This window comes from Solenopsis invicta, chromosome 6, assembly GCF_016802725.1.
Source record: "Solenopsis invicta isolate M01_SB chromosome 6, UNIL_Sinv_3.0, whole genome shotgun sequence".
In the NCBI taxonomy this organism is placed as follows: Eukaryota; Metazoa; Arthropoda; class Insecta; order Hymenoptera; family Formicidae; genus Solenopsis; species Solenopsis invicta.
This window is the reverse complement of record NC_052669.1, coordinates 18,383,110-18,407,145: the sequence shown is the minus strand read 5'-3', so window position 1 is coordinate 18,407,145 and position 24,036 is coordinate 18,383,110. Positions and strand designations below refer to the sequence as shown.

Below are 24,036 nucleotides of genomic sequence, written 5' to 3'. Positions count from 1 at the left end.
TGTTCACTTGACTTGTAGCGCGACGTACTCAGCACCGAGCACAGCTCGCATGGATTTGAATTGAAAGAAATGCTGCATATTTAATGAATAAATTCTCATGAAGTGAGAAAAATTGCAAGTTAAAAGAGAACGCAGGAATTATACTTTAAAGCGCTGATTTTATTGCAACTTGCATCGTGTCGTATCTGTTGAAAGAACAAGCGTGGCTTTTTGATTACAGGGATACTTCACGTTTCACAAAAATAATCCGGACGTGGTTATAAATAACGTTGAACAAATCTGGGAACTCACATAAGAAGTGAAACTATAGTTGTAATTCAAAATAAAATCACATGTGATCAATGCAATCGACTAGTGTACTAGTGACTCTTTTATGTATGAAAAGATACATTAAATATTTTATGTATAAAAACATTTATTAGATATTTTAAATCTTATTTTTATTATATAAAAGAAAAAAGTAAAAAAATATAATTTACTTTCGCATTTATTGAAGGGCTTACAATTTGCATCATTATTACTTGCTGCATATTATCGCTTGCTGAAATATATTTTCTTAATAATTTTGGATAACTCTAAAAGCGAAGAAACGATGTAAGAAGAAAAGTTTTTAAATATGAAAAATATATAATTATGATGCAATATTTAGCATAACAGTATTTAGATTTTACAAGAAAAAATATATATATTTAGGTGATATGTTTGAGTAACACATTTAAAAGATATAGTTTATTTCACGACATGGATACAACATCGTGCGTAATATATATAGCAGTTTCTCTTAAATTTAAACGTTTCGTCGCAACAATCAATTTGCGGGACGTTCCCAATTATTGGCAAATTACAATTTTATGTGTACCACACCGTCGAGCACGCAATGACATATATTATTCGATAATCAAAATATCGGAAGAAAAATAAATATGGTAACTCTAATACTATACATATAGTGTAGGATGTAAATTCATTGATCAACAATGAGTCAAAAATATATCTCTGAAAATCTTAAAAATAATATATTATTTTTTATATTCTTATTGCGTTAGTGACGGGCAGCTAACACTTCGACATTATGCAAGTACTATTTGTACATTTTTGTGTATATGTATAACTAGAATAGTGTAGTATGCGATATATGTATAGCACTCCATAATTATATACATGTATTTTAATCAACGCATACAAATCAAATAGATAATTGGGATATTAAATAATATTAAATATCAACATAATTTATTTGTACCGGCAGAAGCTCAATATATATATATATATATATCCAATCTGTATCAAATTCTGAATTGGGTATTCTATCCTGATTCTGAAGTCTATTTATATATTGAAATAAAAAACTTTTATAAAAATTAAAATTCCTAATTGTAATTTATAATATATACTTGTCCTGAAATAAAAAACTCTATCAAAATATACGAAAAATATAATAAGCACACCGATACAGATTATAATTATAAATTATGCACAAATAATCGATAAGAGCCTTGTAACTCCCGTATTATCGCACTTTTATTTCGTTCAATAGTTTAATCTTTTGATAAGACATTAATGTTTATTTCTATTAACATAAATTAACTTTAATCTTGGTTTAACTTACTCTTTATCTTTTTTCAATAATTTTTAGAACTAAAAGAAAAGATAAAATGTTAATTAAATCGAGATTAAAGTTAACTTACATTAGTAAATTTGGACATAAAATCATATTTCTACGTGATCGTTTAAACAAGTGTCATTAGCGATATTATTTTCAACAAGAGCAATTTTATTTGTCATATATTAGTAGACATCATATATTTCGGAACGATATTTTAAACAAGCACTTTGTCGAATAATTTATATATATATATTTGTATTATTACTTTATATGTTTTTTTTTTTATATTATTACTCTAGTTAGAGTAAATTGTAATGTATGCGCAAATTATTGTACTTTCGAAGTTTATCATTTTCGTTTTTTCGCATCATGCATTAATCGCTACCTACTAAGCCAATCTTAAACGTAGCATTACGAATGCTAATCAGCAGTCGAATGAAAATCGTTACACACTCCACAATTCTTAAATTGTATGTTCAACTACGATGAAAAAATTATACGCTATTATACACGTTGTTTTGCTGCCTTACGCGTATTTCCATTAAAATCACGAGTCGGCAATTTTATTCTGACACTTAAATGAACTCACACGAACACGAGTAAGAGTTTGCACAAGACAATTTTCAATGAATACCAGAATGTAATTATCTGGTTCTAAAATCTCGTAAGAACACGACGAACGCTATCTTATACGCCGAAAACAATTATGAGATTAATACTCTTCTTGAAAGTTAAATATACGAGTATAGAGAGAGAAAGAGAGAGATAGAAAGATAGATAGACAGTAGAGTAAGAGAAAAAGAATTAAATCTAAATACTTTGTGGTCACAAGCCTTAAATTTTAGCAAAAATTTTTTTAACGTTATGTGCAACTAACGCGCCGACTCAGGTCAATTTCTTTCCTACGAGTCGTTCGTTCACCGTTGCAAAATTATGTTTTGAGGTAGACAGGTATATTCTCCAATAGCTTTTTATAGCTTCGAGTAAACGCTAAACCGAAAGATAAACACCTTCACCGACGCAAAATACCGCATTACTTTTAATCCTATGCCTTAGTAGACCACAAATACGAGTTCAGAATGTTTAACTTGTGAAACTCTTGTAATTTCTCTCAATCTGATTTACTTCTCGATCCGTGCTACAACTGAAAAGTAATTAAGCGTTCCACTAAACTTAATTTAAAGAATTAAACAGAATATCAAAACAAGATTTGACATTGTCATATTTAATTCATAAAGCATCCATAACGTCAAAGCATCAAAAATGCACAAATAATATCTTTATTTGCTAATGACGCTAATAAACGTTTTCGTGAATTGTTTTGTTGCTGAATACATGACAATTAAATATAGTGCCAAAAGTGTGTGTACTGGGTTCGAGCAGCATATCAAATGTAAGTTCAGTACATCTTCAATTTAGTCACATGTTTATATATATTTCGTCAGAATGATTCTCTGCCCCATTATTTTTTAGCGCTTGAAATTGGTATATCTTACTACACTAGATTTCGCATATATCAATATTTCTAATTTACCTTCAATACTATGCATCAATGTATGCATTGCGAATTTAACATTACTATAAGATAACAATATCATATTTCGTGTCTCAATGGAGGATATCGCTTTTAGCAAGCTGCATCAATTGGTAGATAGATATTACACGTTATGAAGGTATTACTTTATACCTTTGTGCTTCAGGTACTGCCTTTGTACCCATTTCTTACCTGAGCTCGAAAACGTTTAACATACGAACAAGAGACAGCCGAAAGTAGATAAAAGAACATTATATAATTTCTATCACATCTGCAAGTTACTCAAGTTATACGCATTGAAAATTCACTTGTAGATCTTAAATAATGATCACTAATATATACACAATTAAAAATTTCAAATACACATAATTCAATAAACAAATATAAGATTCATTTCTCGTCGAGAGCAGCAATAAAATTGTTATATAATTCATACAATACTGCAATACTTTTAATAATCGGCGCCTATTCACATGACATCCATTTTGCATTATCTACTGGCGCTTCTTAATAGATTAATCTCACGGTTTATACAAGTGGCGGATCCTTTTGTTCGTCCATCTCTTCGACGGTTATGTAAAGACCCTCCTCTTCGTACGTCGACTCGTGCTTCGCCAATACTTTTAATAACGGACGCAACTTCATCCACCATTGATATGTCGGAATGCGATGCCTAACAATTTTTATAAAGTATTATGTGTGGGTGAGAATTAAAATTCGTTAAAAGGTTTTTAATAGGATACGCACTCAAAGTCGGTAACTTCCATAAGTTCCATGAATGGTGTATATCTGTACTGACGTCTGACGATACCGAGCATCACCGCGCTGTCCGCTGCCGTAGTGAACGTTTTGCCTTCGGGACTAGTGCATTTTCTCAATTGGTCGCTAAACCATTCCACCGCCTTAGAACCCATCTTCGTACCCAAGTTACGGTCGAAAGGCGTTGGCGAGCCTCCTTGCTGCATGTGACCTAGAAAATATTTCGCAACGGAAATAAATTACATATCGTATGAAATATCAAGAGACCGCTTAAAAGAGGAGCAAGTGAAAAAACGCGTACCGAGTATATTCCTTCTACAACTGAATAGACCCTTTCCTTCCTCGCTAAAAAGTCTAAACATAAACTCTGTATTGTAATTCTCATTGGCATTCTCGTTTCTGATAATGAGACCCCTCTCGACGCCTTCTGACATCTTTGCCGCCATCGCGATAACATCTTGATTCAAATCTTTAATGTTAAATTTCTCCTCGTAGATGTACGCCGCGTCGGCGCCACCGGCTAGACCAGCGATGGTCGCTAAATATCCGCAGTAACCACCCATCGTCTCGATTATAAACACGCGACGTTTAGTACCTTGCGCCGATTGTCGAATGCGATCGCAAATCTAACGATAGGATAAGATGAATATATTATTAAATAGTACACTATTAAACCCTAAATCGTCAAATTTACAAACGTCACAAAACTCACTTCCGTAATTTCATTCGAAGCTGTGTCGCAGCCCAATGAAAACTCGGTGCCCGGTACATTGTTGCTAATGGTCGCGGGAATCATAGCGATAGGAATTCTGAACTCGTCGTACTTGTCCCTTGCCTTGTAAAATGTGAGACCGGTCTGAAAACCCTGGAGAAATAAAAATATACGCTTTTATCGATACTGATTTTTAAACGCGGATTCAATGTGCAAGATACGGCGCATTTGTTACCTCAAATCCACCTATGATAAGCAATGCCTGTATTTCAAATTCTTTAAGTTTCTGAGCGATTTGAGGCAACTGATCCTCCGTGGGCGGTGCGCGCTTCGTTCCCAATTTCGCGCCACCTTCCGAGACCCAGCCGGTGACGGACGGCCAGTCCATCAATTTCAGTCTACCAGCTATCAGGCCCAGCACTCCGTCGCCGATACCGTATACCTACAAATCAAGAATTGAGTGAAATTGAGCGTAACAAAAGTACGCAAAACAATATTCAGGACTTCTCCATATGTATTATACCTTATCGCCTCGATAGATACAATTCCTCACGAAGGAACGAACCGCCGCGTTCATGCCGCAAGACGGCGATCCTATGTGCATGACCGCCAATGTATAATGATCCTGTAATAAAACCGTAAGTCATGAGAATGAAAACCAACACAAGGCATCATGCAACGTGCACGAGAAGCTGCAAGACCGCATTTTATGTATGAAGTCGCACATTAAACAGCGCACAATGCTTTCGTTTCATCTGTCTGCGAGGGGATGATCGTGAAGTACGGTAAATGATATGTATTTCTAACACAAGGCACACATTCTCTACTCCAAAGGGTTAACTCACTTGTCCACATAAAGTGTATTGCTACGGGAGGAAAAATGTGCGTTAGGGAAATTGCATATTGGTATATTATGTACAAAATTTGAGAGGAATGTATGCTCGTATGCTTTTAACTAATTTACCTTCGGTAATGTGCGGCCATTAACTTCCTGAAGCAATATCAAATAATACATATAATAATCTATGCTTTATTCATTATATGTTATTTATTTTACAAAGACCCAAAATTCTCACGATATACTTCTATCTACTTTTCTGACTAGATTAATGCTACATTAACACTGCATTAAATATAGAGCTTTTCGGGTCGTTAGAATAAACTTAATTGTAAACGAAAAACAATCGTACCTTGTTAAGATCTACTAGATGCGGCGCTTTCAAACGAGTCAACATTTTGTACGTGTCCAAGTTACGCTCAAAGCCCCTAAAAGATAAACAAATGCATACACATTTATTAATATACTTTATATTTCGCTTATTGATATAGCGACGTGTTTTATATCAATTCACTTACTTTCCTCGAAGTTGAACAGCAAGATCCCAGTTTTTATCAGCCATAGCCTGCGCCACGGCCTTCGTACGACGAACACATTCCATAAGTGGTAATCTTACGGCTTGATTACCGTCCAACGTAATAACGCAGGCTTCCGTATCGGGGGTTGCTTCCATTAAAGCCATCACGGCTTCAGCTCCCATCCGGCATCCCTGTAATGTTCGTTATTCCTTAAAAATATGACACGTATTATAACATTGTACATAAAAAAAGTGACAATGTAACATAAGGAGTCGCGAGTTTGTTCTCCGTGTCAAAGATCCGGGTTCAAATCCACCCAAAACAATATGGGACGTTCGGAACAGGCGTTAAAAACTGTAAGTCTCATATATCTACGGATATATACAGAAGAAATCGCTTACGCACTGACAAGCGTATGGCACGCAAAAAAGATATAAAGCAAAAAAAATATATATTAATTGAGAAAGTTTCAAGTTGAACATTAAAAAATTATATATACGCTTGTCATGTGTCTCAATATTAAAAATTCTAAATTGTGTGTGCGTATCTCACCAAAACTCTATCGAAAGCTGAAGGATTGCCACCTCTTTGTACATGACCCAAGACTGTAACTCTCGTATCCTGCTGCAATTTCTCCACGACAACTTTGTGCACCTTATCAGCAGTGATTGGATCACCGTTTCTGTCGACAGCTCCTTCAGCCACAATAATAATATTAAGCCGTTGACCAGTAAGTCTTTCCTGAAAGAAAAGTTGCGTAATAACGAAAATTTCTCGTATATCAAAATTTAATTTTTGCTCGAATAGATCTAAAAAAGCAAACTGTAAGAGAATAGAGAAGTAAAGATAATTAAAGACAAAAATAATATAATAGCAATGCATTGTATGATTACATACATTAATAATAATACGTAAAGAGGTGTTATATACAATATCAAAAATATAAATCTTTGAATTATGTTAGCAGCACAATTAGCAGCGTTAATTAAACGTTAACAGCATTTTGTATGCTTTTTATATCAGAATAATGTTACTTACATATAAATAATATTATAAACTATATAAGTACAACATGCACATTCAATTTTGTTAAATAATTTTACTTTTCTTCTATACTGAGAAAAAAAATGCCTTCAAAGAATATCGTGCAACCTTATCATTCAAAGTGATGAAATTAAAATAATAAGCAATTCAAATAATTACAATCGTTTGCGACATTAAAAGAACAAAGCATGAAATGTGCAGGAAGTGATGTGTGAAAATTTATCTTGCAGGTTGAATAAATCAGGAGAAATAAATATTCATGTTTTAAAAAATTTAAAAAAAAAGTATTGTCGAACCTGCAACAACTTTTTGCACAGCTTGTTGGGCCAATCCTGCTCGGGTGGCCATTCTGGGATGAAAACATAATCAGCCTCGCAACATATAGCTGCCACCAGAGCCAGATAACTGTAATGTTATGTTGTAAACCTAACTAAAACTCTTCAATGCGATATTTAAAAATATATAAAATAATGATGCGCGTCATCAATCAATCATGAACACATTTTATTATGAATGCTTGATCGAAAAATGTAGATAGGAACTAACGTTTCCGCGATAAATTTTCGCATAAGTAAAAACAGAATGGCAAGAAACGAGAAAATTTTACACGTATAAAATATGTAATCTGGCGTATTGATTATCTCAGATAAGTTATACTATATTTAAAAGTACAAAAAACAAACGCAAGTTCAGACTTTCTCACATATATCCTTAAATTGCTGATTAAATTGCTTATTCCGGATGTACATTAAATAATGATAATTTAAAGTAACGACTGGTTGAGAAACGTGCCTGTTTCACACCTCGGCATAGCTCCTCGACCCAGTCACCACTTGTCGGAGATTCAGGGATAAAGCAATAGGTGGCATCGGTAGACAAACTTGACGCTAATGTCAGGTACCTGAAAGGCTCTGTCATCTAATTATCTTCAGTACCATTGGATATATCGCTATATATTTGACTCTATATATTAATTAGCGCACGGGGTGAAATGTAAGTACACTTTTCGTTTGTATTCCTTTTGACGTCACTGTGTTTAGAGGAATATACATTCAATGATGTCGTATATGATATTGATATTAAATCAAAACACATTCAGCAACTAAAAAAAACTGACATGTACATAAAAACTCAATCCTCACGTTTAGTTAGTAAAAAACGTCAAGTTAGTAAAAAAATTAGCGATGTAAAATTTATAAAATTTGAGAAAGTCTATCAGACGTGCCTGCTCCAATTTTTTACATAATTTTTCAGGCCAGTCGACGGGAGGCGGACATTCTGGGAAGAAAACATAGTCTGCCTCCGAAGCTAAAGCGCCCACGATAGCCAGATACCTAATCGAAAGTTGTTCATTTATCTATGTTTTACTTCCAGAGTCAATAAATCGTTTCATAGCGATAATTATATATAGACATTAATCGCTTGTCCTGAATCAGTCAATCAGATGACACTTTTATATTTGGAAACTAATGGCTCTGTATGAAATCATTTACTGATAAATCTTGAATTAATTTCTCGATAATAAAATAAAAAATATAATCTTACCCGCAATGACGACCCATGACTTCCATTATGAACGTTCTCTGATGCGAGTAGGCTGTACTAGCTATAGCATCGATACTTTCAATGATACGATGCAACGCGGAATCGGTACCAATCGTCATATCAGTACCGCAAAAATCGTTATCGATGGAACCTACTAGACCGACGATGTGCAAGTGCTTGTACTTCTCTAATTGTTCGGCAGTTATGTCACCTAATGACAAAATAATGCGTTAGCTTTGATAGATCGCCAGAATAAAGTGATGATTTTCTAAACGTTTTCTAAATAAAAAATACCTGATTCAGCCAGCTCCTTCAGAAGCGAGGGCCACTCCTCTTTAAAGAGATTCGCACCCGTGAGAGAGCCATCTCCACCGATCACTACTAAATTAGTTATGCCCAGATTAACTAAGTTCTTAGCGGCTTTTCGACGACCAGGACGCTCCCTGAATTCTTGGCATCGAGCAGAACCGATTACTGTACCACCCTAAAGAAATAAAAAGCATATTATATGTTGATAATATACAAATGATTGATTACGCACTACTTTCGACTCTATAATATATACCTTGTGAATGATGCAAGACACGGCTGACCATGTAGCTTCCTCGATATTTGGTCCACCGTCCACCATGCCTTGATAGCCTTCCCTGATAAAGTACACCCTACAACCGAGATAAATGCCCATCCTCACGACCGCTCGTACAGCGGCATTCATTCCTAAAAGACAAAATATCGAAGATTAATCACGTTAATTCAAGATATGCGAAATATGTAAAGACCATTCTACAATAACGTAAACGTAGTTATAAATGATCGTAAAATATTTCAAGTTACATGTCCATTTTCATCAACGTATATATAAATTAATTTTAATCTCGATTCTATTCTTAGAATTATAAAATGAAAATGAAACGGAAATTAAAGTTAATTTGCATTGACAGAAATGGACGTACAACTTACAATCATTTACAGCTACGTTTATGCTATCGTAGACCAGTTCTAATTTATATGATTATTCTGAAATACCCTGAGAGTCGCCTCCACTGGTGAACACGGCGATGCCCTTGCCCTTGTGACTCCCAGGTCTTATAAACTTCTGAGCTGGCGCGTCTTCGGCCATGACTGTATCGCAGTATTCCTTATAGCTCTGTAATGCAAAAATTCGTATACAAAATTGTGATATTGTTGAGGAACTATATTCGCCGTTTTTTTTTTCTTTCGAATCTTTCTTATCTTACACTAGACGTAACAATTCCTGCATGTTTTACTGTTATGAGTCATCTTACAATGAACAGAGATTAGATACAAAGAGAAGCCGATAAAGAGAAGTAAAGGTCATAACTTTCTGTCTCGTTTGTGGAAAACGCAGACTTCTAGCGTACTCTTCCTCGGCCGTATCAAATTTTATCTCAAACGAAGAGCCAGTTGGTAACAGTTCAACCGATTTGTGAGTGCGTCCCCAGAACATCTGTCCACAAGTGAATTTTCTAACATTTATCGCACGTGAATTTCTACGTTCTATAGGAAAAGCAATTTTGCAAAAGTTCAGCTGGATACAGTACTGAAGATAAATTTTGTTATACCATCAAAATAATTATGCAGGACACGAGTTGCTAGAATGTCAAAACATTTTGCAACATGGCTCATCATTCTTGACGAGCCTTCATAATTATTTTGATGGTGCAACAAAATTATTTTCAGAATTGTATCCAGCTAAGTTTTTAGATAGATGAGTAAAGTCGTTCTTTCTTTTACGTAAAAAAAAAAAAAGATGGAATTGTGCGTGACATTAACGAGCTTGCCTGCGGAAATAATAAAGAGAGCTTTAAATTTTGCATGTTGATCCTGCTCATTCTATCAGAGTCGACCTTCCTCAGTACTTCGACAGCGATAGATCTTTGCGAGGGTTCCCTGGATATTAATTTCGAGGATTCAATTCTAGTAGAATCCGATAAACTCATCTTTGCGTCTGCATTCTGCATTCTCGCGCTGCTCCCGCGTGCGTCTGGGGCATCGTCCGAATCGCTATCGCTTTTTGCATAGCCACCCGAATAAATTGCATTTCTGCAACGACACCGAACGGCTCTGTGTCTTTCCGACATTTTTCTTCGCACGATAATTTTTGCATCGATCCAAAATGTTAACCTTATTATTTCGACCAATTCGAGATACATTGCAACTTGCAACTGTTCTAAAAATTTCGTAAAAAAAAAAAAACAATGAAATGCATTGAATAGCTCTATGCTAATTACATAGAGCAAGAGTAATTACTATAGAGCGCGGATGTTCGTGCACGATTCCGTGTCGCGCGCGAAGAACCGCTGCGGCCCACTTAATGCGGCCTACTTCGTGTGAATGTAAACATAAACAAAACGCGAAAAAATTTTCTGCATTAATTCGAGATTACGTAGAAAAACATTTCTTCAAAATGCCGAAATTTTTGCACGAAAAACTGGCAATATCGATTAAAAATGACAAAAATGTTTATGATGTGTCCACCGGATTCAGTAATTACGCAAAGATCGAGCTTTGGATTTATTATAAGTAGTTGAATTTATTATACTCTAATTTGCAAATAATACAAAAATAATATATAAAAGAAAACGTGTGAATATAAAAAATATATTCGTACAGATATTTTTTAAACCTTATTTTTAGAAAATAAACAATAATTAGCAATTTATTGATAACATATAAACACTCCACCATACTCATTATTAATGAATTATTAATGAATTGCTCTAATAATTAATGTTTACTTTCTAAAAATAACATTTTATAAAGTATCTCCTAAACTAATAATACTTTTTACAATCACTTTACATACAAATTAGAGTTTTTAATTAAATTGCTTTTGTAACTAATTTTGCATTATTCCAGTTCATGTATAATAAAATCAAAGTTGGATAAAATATATTATTTTATTAAATTAAGTTAAAGTTAATAAACCTAAAAAAATTAATTTAAGTTAAATTAAACTTAATTATATTTAATTTAAGCTAAATTAAAAGTTAATTTTGAAAGTATTATTTATTAAATTAAAATATTGTAAATTTGTTTAAGTTATATTACTTTAAATAACAACAAAAAAATTACAAAGAGATTATCGAATAAATTTAATACTTTATTTGTAAATTAAGTTTAAATAAAAACCAGTTTATGTAACAGTTTATATAAGTTTATATAAAATAACAAGGAAGTATTCTTTTTTTATACAGGAATGTATTTTTCTTTTACATAAATTGTTTTGCCTTTTGTATTACATGTATATCTAAATTTTTAATTTAAGAAAGGAAGTTGCCAAGTTAAAGTTTGTGTGTTTTAAAAATAACTAGTTGAAAGTCAAAATTAACTCATTTAAAATTAACTAAGTTAAATATTATTAACTTTCTATCTACTCTCATAACAATAAGATAATATATGAAGAAAAAAAAAAATATATACATATGTTAAGTATCACGTTAAGTAGCACTTCAACTGACAACAAAAAAACAATAATAAAAAGGCTAAGCTCACGTGCTAAGAGCTTACGTTTGCTCTGTCGAAAGCAGAAGGAATCTCTGCGTGATGTACCGCGCGCAGAAAAATCCGGATCGAAGCAATCGGGACTGCCCGTTGCGAAAGGCGAGTACCGTTAAAATTTAAAATTAAAACGACACGTGCGCGAACGTAAATCTGGCCGCGTTTCAAAGCGCAGAGAGAGGAGGAGCATCTCGCGCGACTGCGAAGTTGTCGCTTGGTCGCCAGCCGAGCTTTTTCCGTCCGGCGCGGCGCGTTGTCGCGTGACGAGAACGCGTTCTAATTTACGCATTCAACCGCAGAAAGACGGAGAATGGAGCTCGTCATTTTCTGCAGCAGTGGAAGCCGGGATCAGCGCGTCGCGCGATGGAACAGTCTCAGGAACGAGTCTTGCCCCTCCGACATCCCGTGGCGCGCGTCAAACAGCTGATAAACAGTCGGCGCATCCCGAGTGAGAGATGCAAGATGCAACTGTGTGTAATCGCGAGAGTTGTGTAGGTTGTATATATACTCCGCGCATACGACGAATGCCACGATGATAATTAGATCTTCTACGACGCTCTTATTGGAGCGGCACTGCACCGAGCGACGGGAATCGATCGCTGGAAGACAATTGCAATTCGTAATCACGGCAATCACCTGCAATCCTCAATTTTTCCATGCAACTCCTATCGTTCCTTCAATTGTTTAGGACGCTAGTTCACTGAGATCGCATTCACATTATTTACAAGCGCCACGTAAATCGTTAGCCGTCATTCTTTTGCAGTGAGCAATCGTGCTTGCCTGCCCAACGAGAAAAGTTAACCTAAAAACATCTCCCTCGACCAACATGAGAGAAGACCAAACGGCGAGTATACGTCGAGCGAATTTTACGATTCGTCGGCAATATCGGTCGAACACTGATCAGATTCGAAGAAGCAAATCGACGAGACCACACACACATACTGACCGATCAATTGACAGTCGCGTGCAGGCAGGTGTCAGGCGTCCCAACGACAACGACAACGACGACGACGACGACGACGATGACGACGAACGCCGCGCACTCGAAAGTCAACGACCGATCGATGATCGCGATCGTCGACGGGCAATTCGACTCACCAGAGAAACGCAACTGACGACGACGTCCCTCCGCTTCCCGACACTCCTCTAACGAGCACCCACCGCCGCAGCCACGTCCGGCCGACTGAAGGTGACCTTTGGGCTGGCCCGCGCGCCACCCTCCACTGGCACCGCCGCCACCCCCCGAGTCAGCCGGACCAATCGTTGCACTCGAACGATCGCGCGCGAGGCGGAAGATTCGAAATATAGAACCGAAGTGCGCCGATAGATTCGCGTCTTTGGGTGACCGATTAATTCCGGTTAATTTTAATCGATGATTAACTCTGTCGCCAGTGTTGCTAACAATCGTGTCGATCGTGTTCAAATAAAACTTATTGGAACAAGATGGAAAATTCTCTTGTTTTCTCTTTGTATTTATTATACATTTCAATCGATCAAAAGATAGCATATCTTTTAATTCATCCATTGATCAATCGCATTGTGCACAAATGCAGCTTTTTAGACAAAGTATCTGTGCATAATACGATTGCTGAATAAAAAAATTGTATTATTTTCTTCTAACGTAGATAAATGAAATCGTTAAATTTTTAGTGGAAAGTCGCCAATATCGACATAGAAAACACGTCATTATTGCAAAACTCGAGACGGTGCTATAAAAACTGTTGACAGAAGACACTTTCTAGTTGCGTTTCCTTGTGTAACGTCTTCTAGTTTGTATTTCCAAGTAGAAAAAAAAAAGGGAAGTTACTGTCTCGTTCTAATAACAAGCCGTTTTGCTTTCCATGGTAGTAACTCGACAGCATCGAGTTAATCGATTAAAGTTAATTAGACGTGATCCAAGTGGGGAAAATTGCGAACTTTCCAACTCGATGGAAAAATTTTATTTCGCATTTTACTTGCTAAAAAAAAAATGGTTCTGATCGAAAATAATAAGTCACGATTATATCTTACATTTCACGATCATGTTCACGTGGATTGCTCATGTATCGTTTATGTTTACTTTTTGGAATCTTTTTCGCGATAGTACAAGCAATGTAAATTATTACAAATCGGATGGCACAATACAGAAAGAATTAATAATTAAATTATTAAGGCTTGTCAAGACATTTCACTTTAATATGTTAATGAAATAAAATTATAATAAAATATAATATTAAGAATAAAAAATGGAATGATCTTCGATTCCGATGGTTCTGATAAGATCTGAATCTTTAATGATTCATAGATTATATTGTTTACACAGATGACACGTACAATAAAACATAGTTTACATTGTATACGCGTAATGTAGATTATTTATATTTTATGTGCAATGTATTATATTTTTCGACGCACGTAGAATCCAAATAAATGAAGCGCACGCGTTTCTAATTTTCTGTATGCAACAATTAACGTAAAATAACCGATATTTACTGCCAGCTATATTTATAAATATGGATGAATTTTAATATTTGCGTTCAAAATGGACGCTTATTACAATCGATATTGATGTCTAAATAAAAGCTAATGCAATCAATCAACGTTGACTGCGGTTTCAACTGAACATTATGATTAATCCGATTAAGACAGAAGAGTAGATAAGAAGAGCGGATGACATCGCGATAAAATTGATTGATCATTATTATACACGTTTGTTTTTCAGTCTTTAATTTATTTAAAAAAACAAAAAAAACGATAAACTTACCTGATAACAATCTTCGTAGTAGTCCATTTTCGTAAGTCGGGATGCAAATAACACTTAGAGACTCTGGATAATTCGAAAGTATTCACTTGCAATTCTAAACGTGTCTATCTATCAAAAAATCTTGAAAATAATCATAACTTTCACTATCATTGTGCACACATCGTTATCAATAGACGGCGGTGCCAAATATATTTCTCATCGTTATTCGATTCACTAAAAATAACACATGCAACTTTCTCGAATAATTTTCTGGCTTCGTCATCCGATGAAGGGAAATTTGACGCTTCTTTATTATCGCGATTGATCGCCGTCGACGTTTCACTTGGACGGACCGACTTCTATATGACGACCGAAGCGCAAGGAACAGCTTAAATAGCGAGTTTCCACGGACGGGACGCGACGGCCGACGCGATATGACGCAATTCGCGATCGTTTCCGACGAGCAAAGTCTATAGCGGGTACAAAGACCCGCGACGTTTGTACCTGAAGAACTCGTGAACGCAGCGATGCAAAATCCGCGAGATCGCTCGCGAAATGACGCGTCGCGACGTTTGCATCTCGTTATGTAGAATAATAAATAATTGCGAAAAAGCCCCGTCGGATCCAGCCTCGTTGTACATGCGTGAGATTAATAACAATCCTCTGATGAATTTTAGCTAGTGATTTTCGAAATGTCAAAAGAATCTTTTGAATTAAAAGTAATCAATATCATTTCCGATATGAAATTCGAATTGAAAGGCGCGGGATAATCCCATTTTTAATAGCGAATCCGCTTTGAAGGTATTGCCATATGTAAAGCTAGCTTAATAAAATCATTTCGGTTATTAAATATATATTCATATAAAAAACGAATATTAGCGCATCGAATATTTTATCAAGCCAGCACTCCATAAACACACTACAATATTCCTAGAATATTATATGAATATTATTAGAAATTAAATTAATATTATAAACAGTCCGAGAATATCACTATGAATATTCTGAAAATGGTCTGAAAAATAATATTTTTTTATCATGGAAACATTCTGTTAATATTATATGTCCACTTGATATAATATCCTTGATGTATTGCTTTAATATCCGTGAAATATTATACAAATATTCATATACTTTTTGAGATTTAAAGGAATATTTCTTGAAATATATTATAAAATTATTATAACAATAAATGACACGATTAAACTTTATCTTTGCGTGCAACATTTTATGCATTCTATTTTTTGCATAAACTTTATTTCGCCTTAATAAAAAAAAAACATTTATATTAAAATTTTAAGATTATAAAATTATTATAATAATAAATGACACGATTAAACTTTATCTTTGCGTACAACATTTTATGTATTCTATTTTTTGCATAAACTTTATTTCACCTTAATAAAAAAATCATATTTATATTAAAATTTTAAGAATATTATTTAATATTATATTAATTGAAATATTACATTTAATATTCTAAGAATATACTAGAATATTGTTTAATATCAAATAATATTACGCGTTTACAGGGATGTTACGATTTTATGCTCGAATAATTCCGTGGCCTTTCGTGTGCAAGAGGATTTCGTTACGAAACCCGAATTCGCGTTTCCGATGCAGTAGATTGATGTAGGTGAAATGACTGCACCGGCTCGTGTCGCTTTTACAGCTTTTATTTACAAACACCACCCCGCCAAGTATCAGCGTCGTCTTTGTTAATCCATTTAACGTGTATTATATTCGATTGAAACGGCATTGATCTATAATGAAGGGAGGGGCGGGGGAGCGGACGAGGATTATTTTTCGGGATGACAGCTAAAAACAGGCTACAATCGTAGAAGAGCGAAACCGAGGAAAAATTCTTTGTTCTAGCGAGGCTCGCGCGGCGACAAAATCGAGGGCCGCATACAAATCAATGTTCGCGAAGAAAAGGAAAAGATCAATTTCATCGGAAGATTCAATTTCACTATTGTAACGGGGAAAGGAATTTCCCCTTTTAACATTTGGTCGACGAAAACCAAAGGCGAACTGACGCAACATTGCGTCAAATTTATATCTGACGCAATACACACCAAGCGCAATGTGATGAAAAAAAAAAAAAGAAAATGCTATATTCCTATAAATGAAGTTATAAAAATGTTAATACATTAAAAAGTAACGAATGAAAATAACTTCATTGAAGAAACGCCGAAGGATTACATTTATTTAGAGCGATAAAAATGTGTGTATTCAGAATTTTTTTTTTTTAGGAAAGTACAAGGTTTCTCAAAATGACGTGTTTAAAGTCAGCAAGTGACGTGAGTTGCTATAGTACTGCCATTTTTAAGACTTTTGCAACATAAAAGTTGAAAAATATTTTAAAATATATGTACATATAAATATATTTTCTTTTAATAGAAAAGTTCATTTTAAAAGAGCTTATACTATTTTCCTTAAAAAAAAAAAGTGACTTTTATTTTCGTCCTAGATCTGTGTACTCCTTCAGCCTTCCATACATGTGAACAGAAGTTTAAATAATTTTCTTCTCCCTGTCTATCTAACATTTCTGTGTGTGAATCGAATAAAAAAATTCTCAGGTCAAATCTGATTAATACATAAACGAAGTCGTATGATCGGAGAATGAAGTACCACACAACCCCTTCGGGTTTTGCCGCCCCGGTGTCCCTAGGAATGTCTACTGCGGGAGCTCGTCTACCGCACGAAAATGGTATTCTACACCTAACGTGGAGATTCTCAACCCCGTCCTGGACGAGAGATCTCTCTTTCTCTCCTCTTCTCGAAGACAAGAGATTCTTTTCCTTTGGATTTCAATCCTCGGTCGTCCGTCCGTACCGACTTCCGGGCTGTCGAAGGACGTCACGCGACCCACGGGTTGAGATCGCCTTGGTTCTACACGTCTCTCTATCTAGTCTCGCGACAAGTGGCTGCGTCATATCGAGCAATTCCGCGAGACGAACAAGCGAGATGGAGTACGGCGCTCGCACGCTCGATTCGGAATCTCTTCTCTTGTTTCCCCCCCCCTTTTTTTTTTAAACTCGCGAATTTATCCCTCATTACCACCGCGCGACCACTTCGCGTTCTGTCACTCGCACGTTTAAAAGTGCTAATTCGCTACTCTCATTAGCAAAAGACCGTATCTCGTTACTTCGTATCGGCTACACGTATAAATTGTGCAAAAAATTTAGCATGATTAACCGTAGGTAGGCCTTTCTTGTCGGAAAAGGCACGCGTACATATACATATATGTATATCGCGTCGTTTTTTTTTTTCTTTTTTATCGTGTCTTCTCTCTGGTGTATGCATATGTATATATATATGTATGTATACATAATGCGTAAGTCGTGTATACAAGTATATGTGTAGATATACCATCGACAAGAAAAATGGAGGAACGAGCAGAAGGGGAGGGCAGGGTAGGATAGGGCGACGGGGATGCGAAAGGGCGGGGGATATACATCTAGCGCAACGATACCCATAATGACAATCATAATGACAATAAATATCTCTTTGCGTTTTAAATACCATAAAAAGTCTTCGTAACTCCTTCGTATGCTCTCGATCTCAATATTGCTAAACTTCGACTGTGTCAAACACCTCCTCACGCAATTCTCTCCTGACACTCTATTTTCTTCTTCTCTCTTTCTCTCTCTTTCTATTTTCCTTTTGCGGCGATGCAGCAATTATTGTTATTGCCCGAGCTGGCGCAAAAAAAAAAAACGAATCTGTTGATCGTTAAATCATATATGATTAATAAATCAAATTATTAAAAAAAAGCAGCAGGATAAAAATTATAGAAAATATCATTTTGTGGAATCAAGATGAACTTGCACATAGGATTTTGCAATATAAGATTAAAATAAAAGCGCTTCTGGGAAACATGAATAATAAGCATAATACCCTTGTGACGTCCAGCACTGATACAAAATTCGAGTAAATGAGTAATCATCTTATATGGTTACTATCAAAATGTTACGTATTTCAAGCGTTTACTCAGATTACTTAGCGTTTCGCAGATTAAGATACTTTTCTTTAAAAAGCACCGAAAATGAATCGTTTCAAAGTGTCGCGAATCGTGGATTCCGAAAGAGAATAGTCATTCCGATCCAATGAAACATCTTGTTGATAAGAGAATGTTTGCGAGAATCCTTTAAAACGACTCGCAATGAAGTCCACATGTTATGTAATCTCGACTTTTGTCCCGGGATCGTGAAACATCATCGGTGTTTGCAAACTTCTCCGGCACGATGGCAATCGTCGTCACAAAGCAAGACACAACCGTGGGTTTATAGTTTTTTTTTCTCAGACATTTTATCAGAATTTATTATTTCGTGTAAACGTTTATAATAATTATAATTTACAATTACGATGAGTTGATGATAAATACAAATAGAACAACGTAATTTGGGACGGGGAGAAAAAGGGTAAAATAGAAGGGAGGAAAAGGGGAGAAAGGGCGGAGAGAATTGGATGGTTGGATAAGTTTCGCGTGAGCGGATAATAGGTGGTTGAATGGATGGCTATGGTTTTTCATATAAAGAAAAGAGCGGAAGTGGGGATATCAAGGATAAATCGTAGGATGAATTCGTGTAAGCAAATTTGTAATGGAATAAAGAGACGTGTCGTCGTTGTTCCTCTCGCAATCGCGACGTACGCACGAAATGTTCTAACAAAAAATAGCTCGTGTCTTTGATTTGAGATAATCTGTTGAAAAAAGGAGGATCTGGATAGCAAACAGGGTCGGAGAAATTATGTGCTAAGAAGCCGCTGATAATGATGATGATGACGATGAAGATGACGAGGATGATGATGCTAATAATGATGGATGATATTGATGATAATGTTGATCATGATGATGATAGTGATGATGATGATGATAAAGTCTCTTCCGACCGAGAGTAAAGTCACTACCAGGATTATTAAAAAAACATAACGTTTATTTTGGAAAATTCATAATATCCAGAAAATGAAAAGAACACAAGATGTTAACGTTCGATTTGTTGAATCGGGTGGTGGGCGACTGAGACAAGGATAAAGTTAGATTGGAGAAAACATCCCTGAAGAGTATATTCGAAAGGAGCGAAAGGAGGAACAGTGTACTCGGAAGTGAAAGAGAAGCCTCAAGAGGACTCGCAAGAGATGGGAATGAAAAGAGAATGTTTACATCCGAGGGCCTGCTATGCGAGATCGAGGTCAATATCACCCTCCGATGCATCGTGATGACCTTCGCATCCTGCCATTTCCGATTACACACGCACGCACATACAACACACGCCTAGTCTCGTCTAGGCAGCCCTCGTTGAACGTTCACCGAGGACCTTCCAGAAGAGATAGGGCCGTTGGAGGAGTGTTTTTACCGATACCTGTTTTTGTAATCTTTCGACCATGGTTCGACTCCCTCAATCTTGAGTCTCTTCAATAGCAGAACGAATTGCAAGAACAAGATTTAGACAACAAGAAACAAGCATAAGAATTCCCACGATCTCTTATTTTATCTTTACCAAATCGCGATAGTCGCGTAAATATTGAACTACGTTGTATCTAATTTCTTGTCGTCTGTATCTTATCTCTCCCTACCTCGATATTAAAAGATCTCATTCTATAACAGACGTAAATCGCAAGATACTTCTATCAGAATACAGGCTCGATTTTCATACCCTCCATCCATTGCGATAGAAGTAAAATTGATAGATTATCATATGAGACTTTAATTGCACACACTTCATTCTTGCTCCTGTTCGACGGAAGGAGAAAAATGAGGAGGAGGGAGGAAGAGTTTTCGCTATTTCGGATCCTGTCACTGCTCATCGTCTCTTCGACTTCGCATTCGTCTCACTCTCGTTTCATTTCCGTTTCTTTCTTCCTTCCTGGCAACTCGAAAGATATTCCCGCGTGTCTTTCCCTTCCCGGCGATTATGGACAATCTTGTTGCGATAAAGACACCGATTATACATCGAGAAATATCAACGCGATAACAGGAAAACGTTTACCCATTCACGTGTAATTAGCGACTAACTTGCTGAAACTGGCTGTCTCCCATAACGATATTACATATGCGTGATATAAATGTGTGTGTATGTGTGTGTGAATGTATGAATATATATGTGCTGACAATTACGCGCGCGTATATACATATACTTAATTATACATATATATACGAGAAGAGCACGAGAAAGCATTCAGCTCCTCGTTTCACGTCTCTTCTTCTTATACTTCTTCTCTTCGCGTCCGATGGCGAACGCGAAGAGCGTGAGTTTTGGATAGTCTTTGACCTCCCGTTAGAATCTTGCAATTTCTCTCTAATGTAGAATGCCTTTCTCTTAACAACGTGATCAAAATATTTAGATCACTTTTCAAAACATAATACACGTGGTACACGTCGAACGAAGTCCTACATACATACATATATATAAGTTGACAACGCAATTAATTTGAGTACAATGCATGATTTATTATCAACATCGCCTTGATTTAACCAATCAGTGATTGCATGTGCAAATGCATATGCAATTTTTTTTCCCATGACTTTCTTCGATGTGTACACCTCGTTCGAGGGGCCAAGCGTTACGAGCTTTAATTTTCCTCGAGAGAGCCAGACTTTGGTACTCTACCTTACACAACACTATCTTCGAGAAGCAATTATCGTAATTCGCAACACGTAATTTTCTCGCAAACTCTCAGAAATGAATATCTCAGGACAAAAGTAAATACATGGCTATATATATCTATATTCGTATGTTGTGTGCGTATAATTCGTTCTCTCTCCATTCTTCTCGACCGCGCTCTACGAGTTCGCTAAGAGTAAGTGATATAAATATGTATATCTGTGGTGTATATATTATATAATTGCGTATATAGAGAAAGAGAGAGAGACGAGGAGCGGTCGAATAGAAAGAGCGAGAGGAAGGTCGAAGGTCCGGACACGCCAGGATATAACGATCTCTTAATAACGTGTCGTACGTGTGTAATCTCTGCGCTCGACGATGACAATGGGAACTCTAAGCGGCTCTTGTTCAAGATTCCCGTCCTCATTCTTCCGCATTCCGTTCCACGATCACGCTAAGCTTGGGGAGAACTTGTGCGAACGACCGCAACGACGAGCAGAACGACGATGAGAAACGTCCTCTCCTTCTCTTTGCGTTACAACACGATTGTGATGAAAATAATGGTGCACAATACCGACGACCCTGATCGATTCAATCTTTTCTCTCCGCGTGTAATTATGTGTAAAGATAAGATTGAAACGTGATAAAAGGAACTCAAGGAAATTAATCCGACATTGTCGGACCACGCGACTTTGGACTTTCGGTGAATTCACGAGGTTTCAGTCGTGGAGAAAGGAAAAAGGAGGAGAGGCTCGCGGGAAAAGACATATCATTGCACTGCATGCAGATCGTGTGCATGATGGTAATGTAAGAGAGGAGAAAAAAAAATAAAAATATAGTGTGTTTGAAAAATCACTACTAATGTTCGTTTTGGAACTTAATAACTTAATGTATTTGTTTTTACTCTCCTTTCTCCTCCTGCGTTCTTCCCTTTGTATAATAATATTCGTTACTTGCTAGACAATGTGAAATTTAATTTAAATGACAACTGGATATAATGTAGTAGATTCATGCGTGCTTTTTCTTTTTCTCGTTCTCTTCGGTTCTTCTCGTACCTCCGCGCTGTTTCTTTACGCTATCTTGTGATTCTCTTTTTTTCGTTCTAACTTTGTTTTTCTTTTGAAATGGTAAGCAGCGAACAGATTTTGGGATTAATGACAGTGGGTCGGTCGGTCGGTCCTCTGCATTCCATGTCTCGTCTCAATGTATATGATTTTACTTTAGTTTAGTACATCACTTTCTTGCATTAATAATATAGCCTTTTGCTTTTCTCTTTGCTATGTGCGTTATCGATAATGAGATGCACGCGCGCGTGCGCGCGCGCGTGGAACTGTTTTCTCATTGACGAGACAGGGTATGCGGGGGAGTTGTGAATGTGTGTCTCCTCCTGTCCTTTCCTCTATTCATCCACAATTCGCTCCTTCCTGTTCCTCCATATAAACGAGTCAATAAACGGAATTTCTTTTTGTCTAAGAAATTTCGTGCCGCGAGAGATCGAATGATCCATACACCGTTCAATCGTCCTTCCTTGCTGATGATGGTTTTCTTTACACATTATTTTGACTCGATATACGTTTCACGATCAACGTTCTTGTCTTTTCAGTCTATTCCAGGTATTCTGGACTTCTGATTGTGTGTTAATCTTAATCTGGATCTTTAAGATCCATCTTTTGCCATCATCCGCAAAGAGGACACAATCGAGCATATAAATGGATAAATCGGATACTCCCAACGTTCGAATTTTTCGAATCAAATGTAGTTGTGGCGGTGGCATCGGCAGCAAAGTGTGTGGTTATGTCAGGATAAAGAGAGAAAGAGAGAGAGAAAGAGAGAAAAAAGAGAAAGAGAGAATCAGTTGTTTTGACAAGAGATTTAAGGAAAAGGGAGGCCTGCGATTGGAAGGAAGGAAGGAAGGAAGGAAAGAAGGAAACGAGGTACGCGAGGGACGAGAGGTCAGGTGGACATGGATGGATGGATCCGGGTGGATGGACATTATGGGTGAGCACTTCAGGGGGACGGGGGGACGATAGAGAATAGGATGTTCTTATTAGGTTTAGAAAGGACTTAAGCTTAGGAAGGTTAGTTGTCGCCGCCCTCCTGTGGCTCGTCCCCGTCGCCCTGCGTGTCACTGGTCCACAGAGTGAGGTTGTCGCGCAGCAGCTGCATGATCAATGTGGAATCTTTGTAGCTGTCTTCATTAAGTGTGTCCAGCTCCGCGATCGCGTCGTCGAACGCCTGCAAAAATAATTAATGCGTCAGCTACTTTTTATCCAACTTGTTATGATTATTTTATTTCATATGGTAGATTTTAAAATTTTTATTTCGTTATTTTTTAAAGTCAATTAATTTTCAAATAACATTATGAGATTATTTCAAAATGTATGTTAAAAAAAAAAAATTAATCCATAAATGCAATTGTATAAATTTTATCAATATATTCATAAATCATAAATTACACAAGTCAAACTGTTAATTAAAAAGAAACAGAGAGTATGATGCGGAATAGTTAGTGCAGTACCAGTGGAAAAGTATCTCAGTTTGTTATGTATTAACAATTTGAAAAGGAGGATTAACGACACAGCATTCACACAAAAATGTTAAAATCAAATTAAATTAGAGAGGCTTTGATCA

The 24,036-nt window shown here is 36.3% G+C and overlaps 2 protein-coding genes across 11 annotated transcripts in view; both read right to left on the bottom strand.

Moving 5' to 3' along the window:
- Positions 1 to 714: 714 nt before the first annotated feature.
- Positions 715 to 15,172, bottom strand: LOC105204005 (ATP-dependent 6-phosphofructokinase). Of its 7 annotated transcripts, none has more exons than XM_011172987.3 (17): positions 14,822 to 15,172; positions 9,583 to 9,703; positions 9,122 to 9,273; positions 8,851 to 9,040; positions 8,557 to 8,767; positions 7,308 to 7,416; positions 6,520 to 6,708; positions 5,968 to 6,158; positions 5,802 to 5,877; positions 5,576 to 5,602; positions 5,457 to 5,477; positions 5,135 to 5,236; positions 4,847 to 5,053; positions 4,612 to 4,764; positions 4,201 to 4,525; positions 3,888 to 4,110; positions 715 to 3,813 (listed from the first exon to the last, which is right to left on the bottom strand). In XM_011172987.3, the coding sequence occupies exons 1-17, from the start codon at positions 14,846 to 14,848 to the stop codon at positions 3,669 to 3,671; spliced, it is 2,469 nt and encodes an 822-aa protein (XP_011171289.1). In that variant the 5' UTR covers positions 14,849 to 15,172; the 3' UTR covers positions 715 to 3,668. The 7 variants fall into 7 exon arrangements, with proteins under 7 accessions (XP_011171289.1, XP_011171288.1, XP_039306564.1 ...); XM_011172986.3 differs by lacking the exon at positions 7,308 to 7,416 and adding an exon at positions 8,237 to 8,345 and having other exon boundaries at positions 14,822 to 15,171; XM_039450630.1 differs by lacking the exons at positions 7,308 to 7,416; positions 14,822 to 15,172 and adding exons at positions 8,237 to 8,345; positions 13,177 to 13,283.
- A 1,288-nt stretch (positions 15,173 to 16,460) lies between these two features.
- The window catches only part of LOC105204004 (14-3-3 protein zeta), a 63,456-nt gene continuing 55,880 nt past the window's right edge, over positions 16,461 to 24,036 (bottom strand). For 3 of the 4 annotated variants that reach the window (XM_011172982.3, XM_011172984.3, XM_011172983.3), the window contains one exon: positions 16,461 to 23,640. In XM_011172982.3, coding sequence (XP_011171284.1) covers positions 23,485 to 23,640 — 156 coding nt within the window. In that variant the 3' untranslated portion in view covers positions 16,461 to 23,484. Of the gene's footprint in view, positions 23,645 to 24,036 lie in introns of all 4 variants that reach the window. The other variant, XM_039450632.1, reaches the window with a different exon arrangement.

Excerpts from the sequence above, each read along its gene's own strand:
- LOC105204005 (XM_011172987.3), bottom strand. The coding sequence starts at position 14,848 with ATGGACTACTACGAAGATTGTTATCAG. Across the intron at positions 6,709-7,307 it reads TGTGCAAAAAGTTGTTGCAG|GAAAGACTTACTGGTCAACG; the intron begins GTTCGACAATAC and ends CTTTTCTTTCAG. Across the intron at positions 5,237-5,456 it reads AATACACTTTATGTGGACAA|GATCATTATACATTGGCGGT; the intron begins GTGAGTTAACCC and ends GTTTTATTACAG.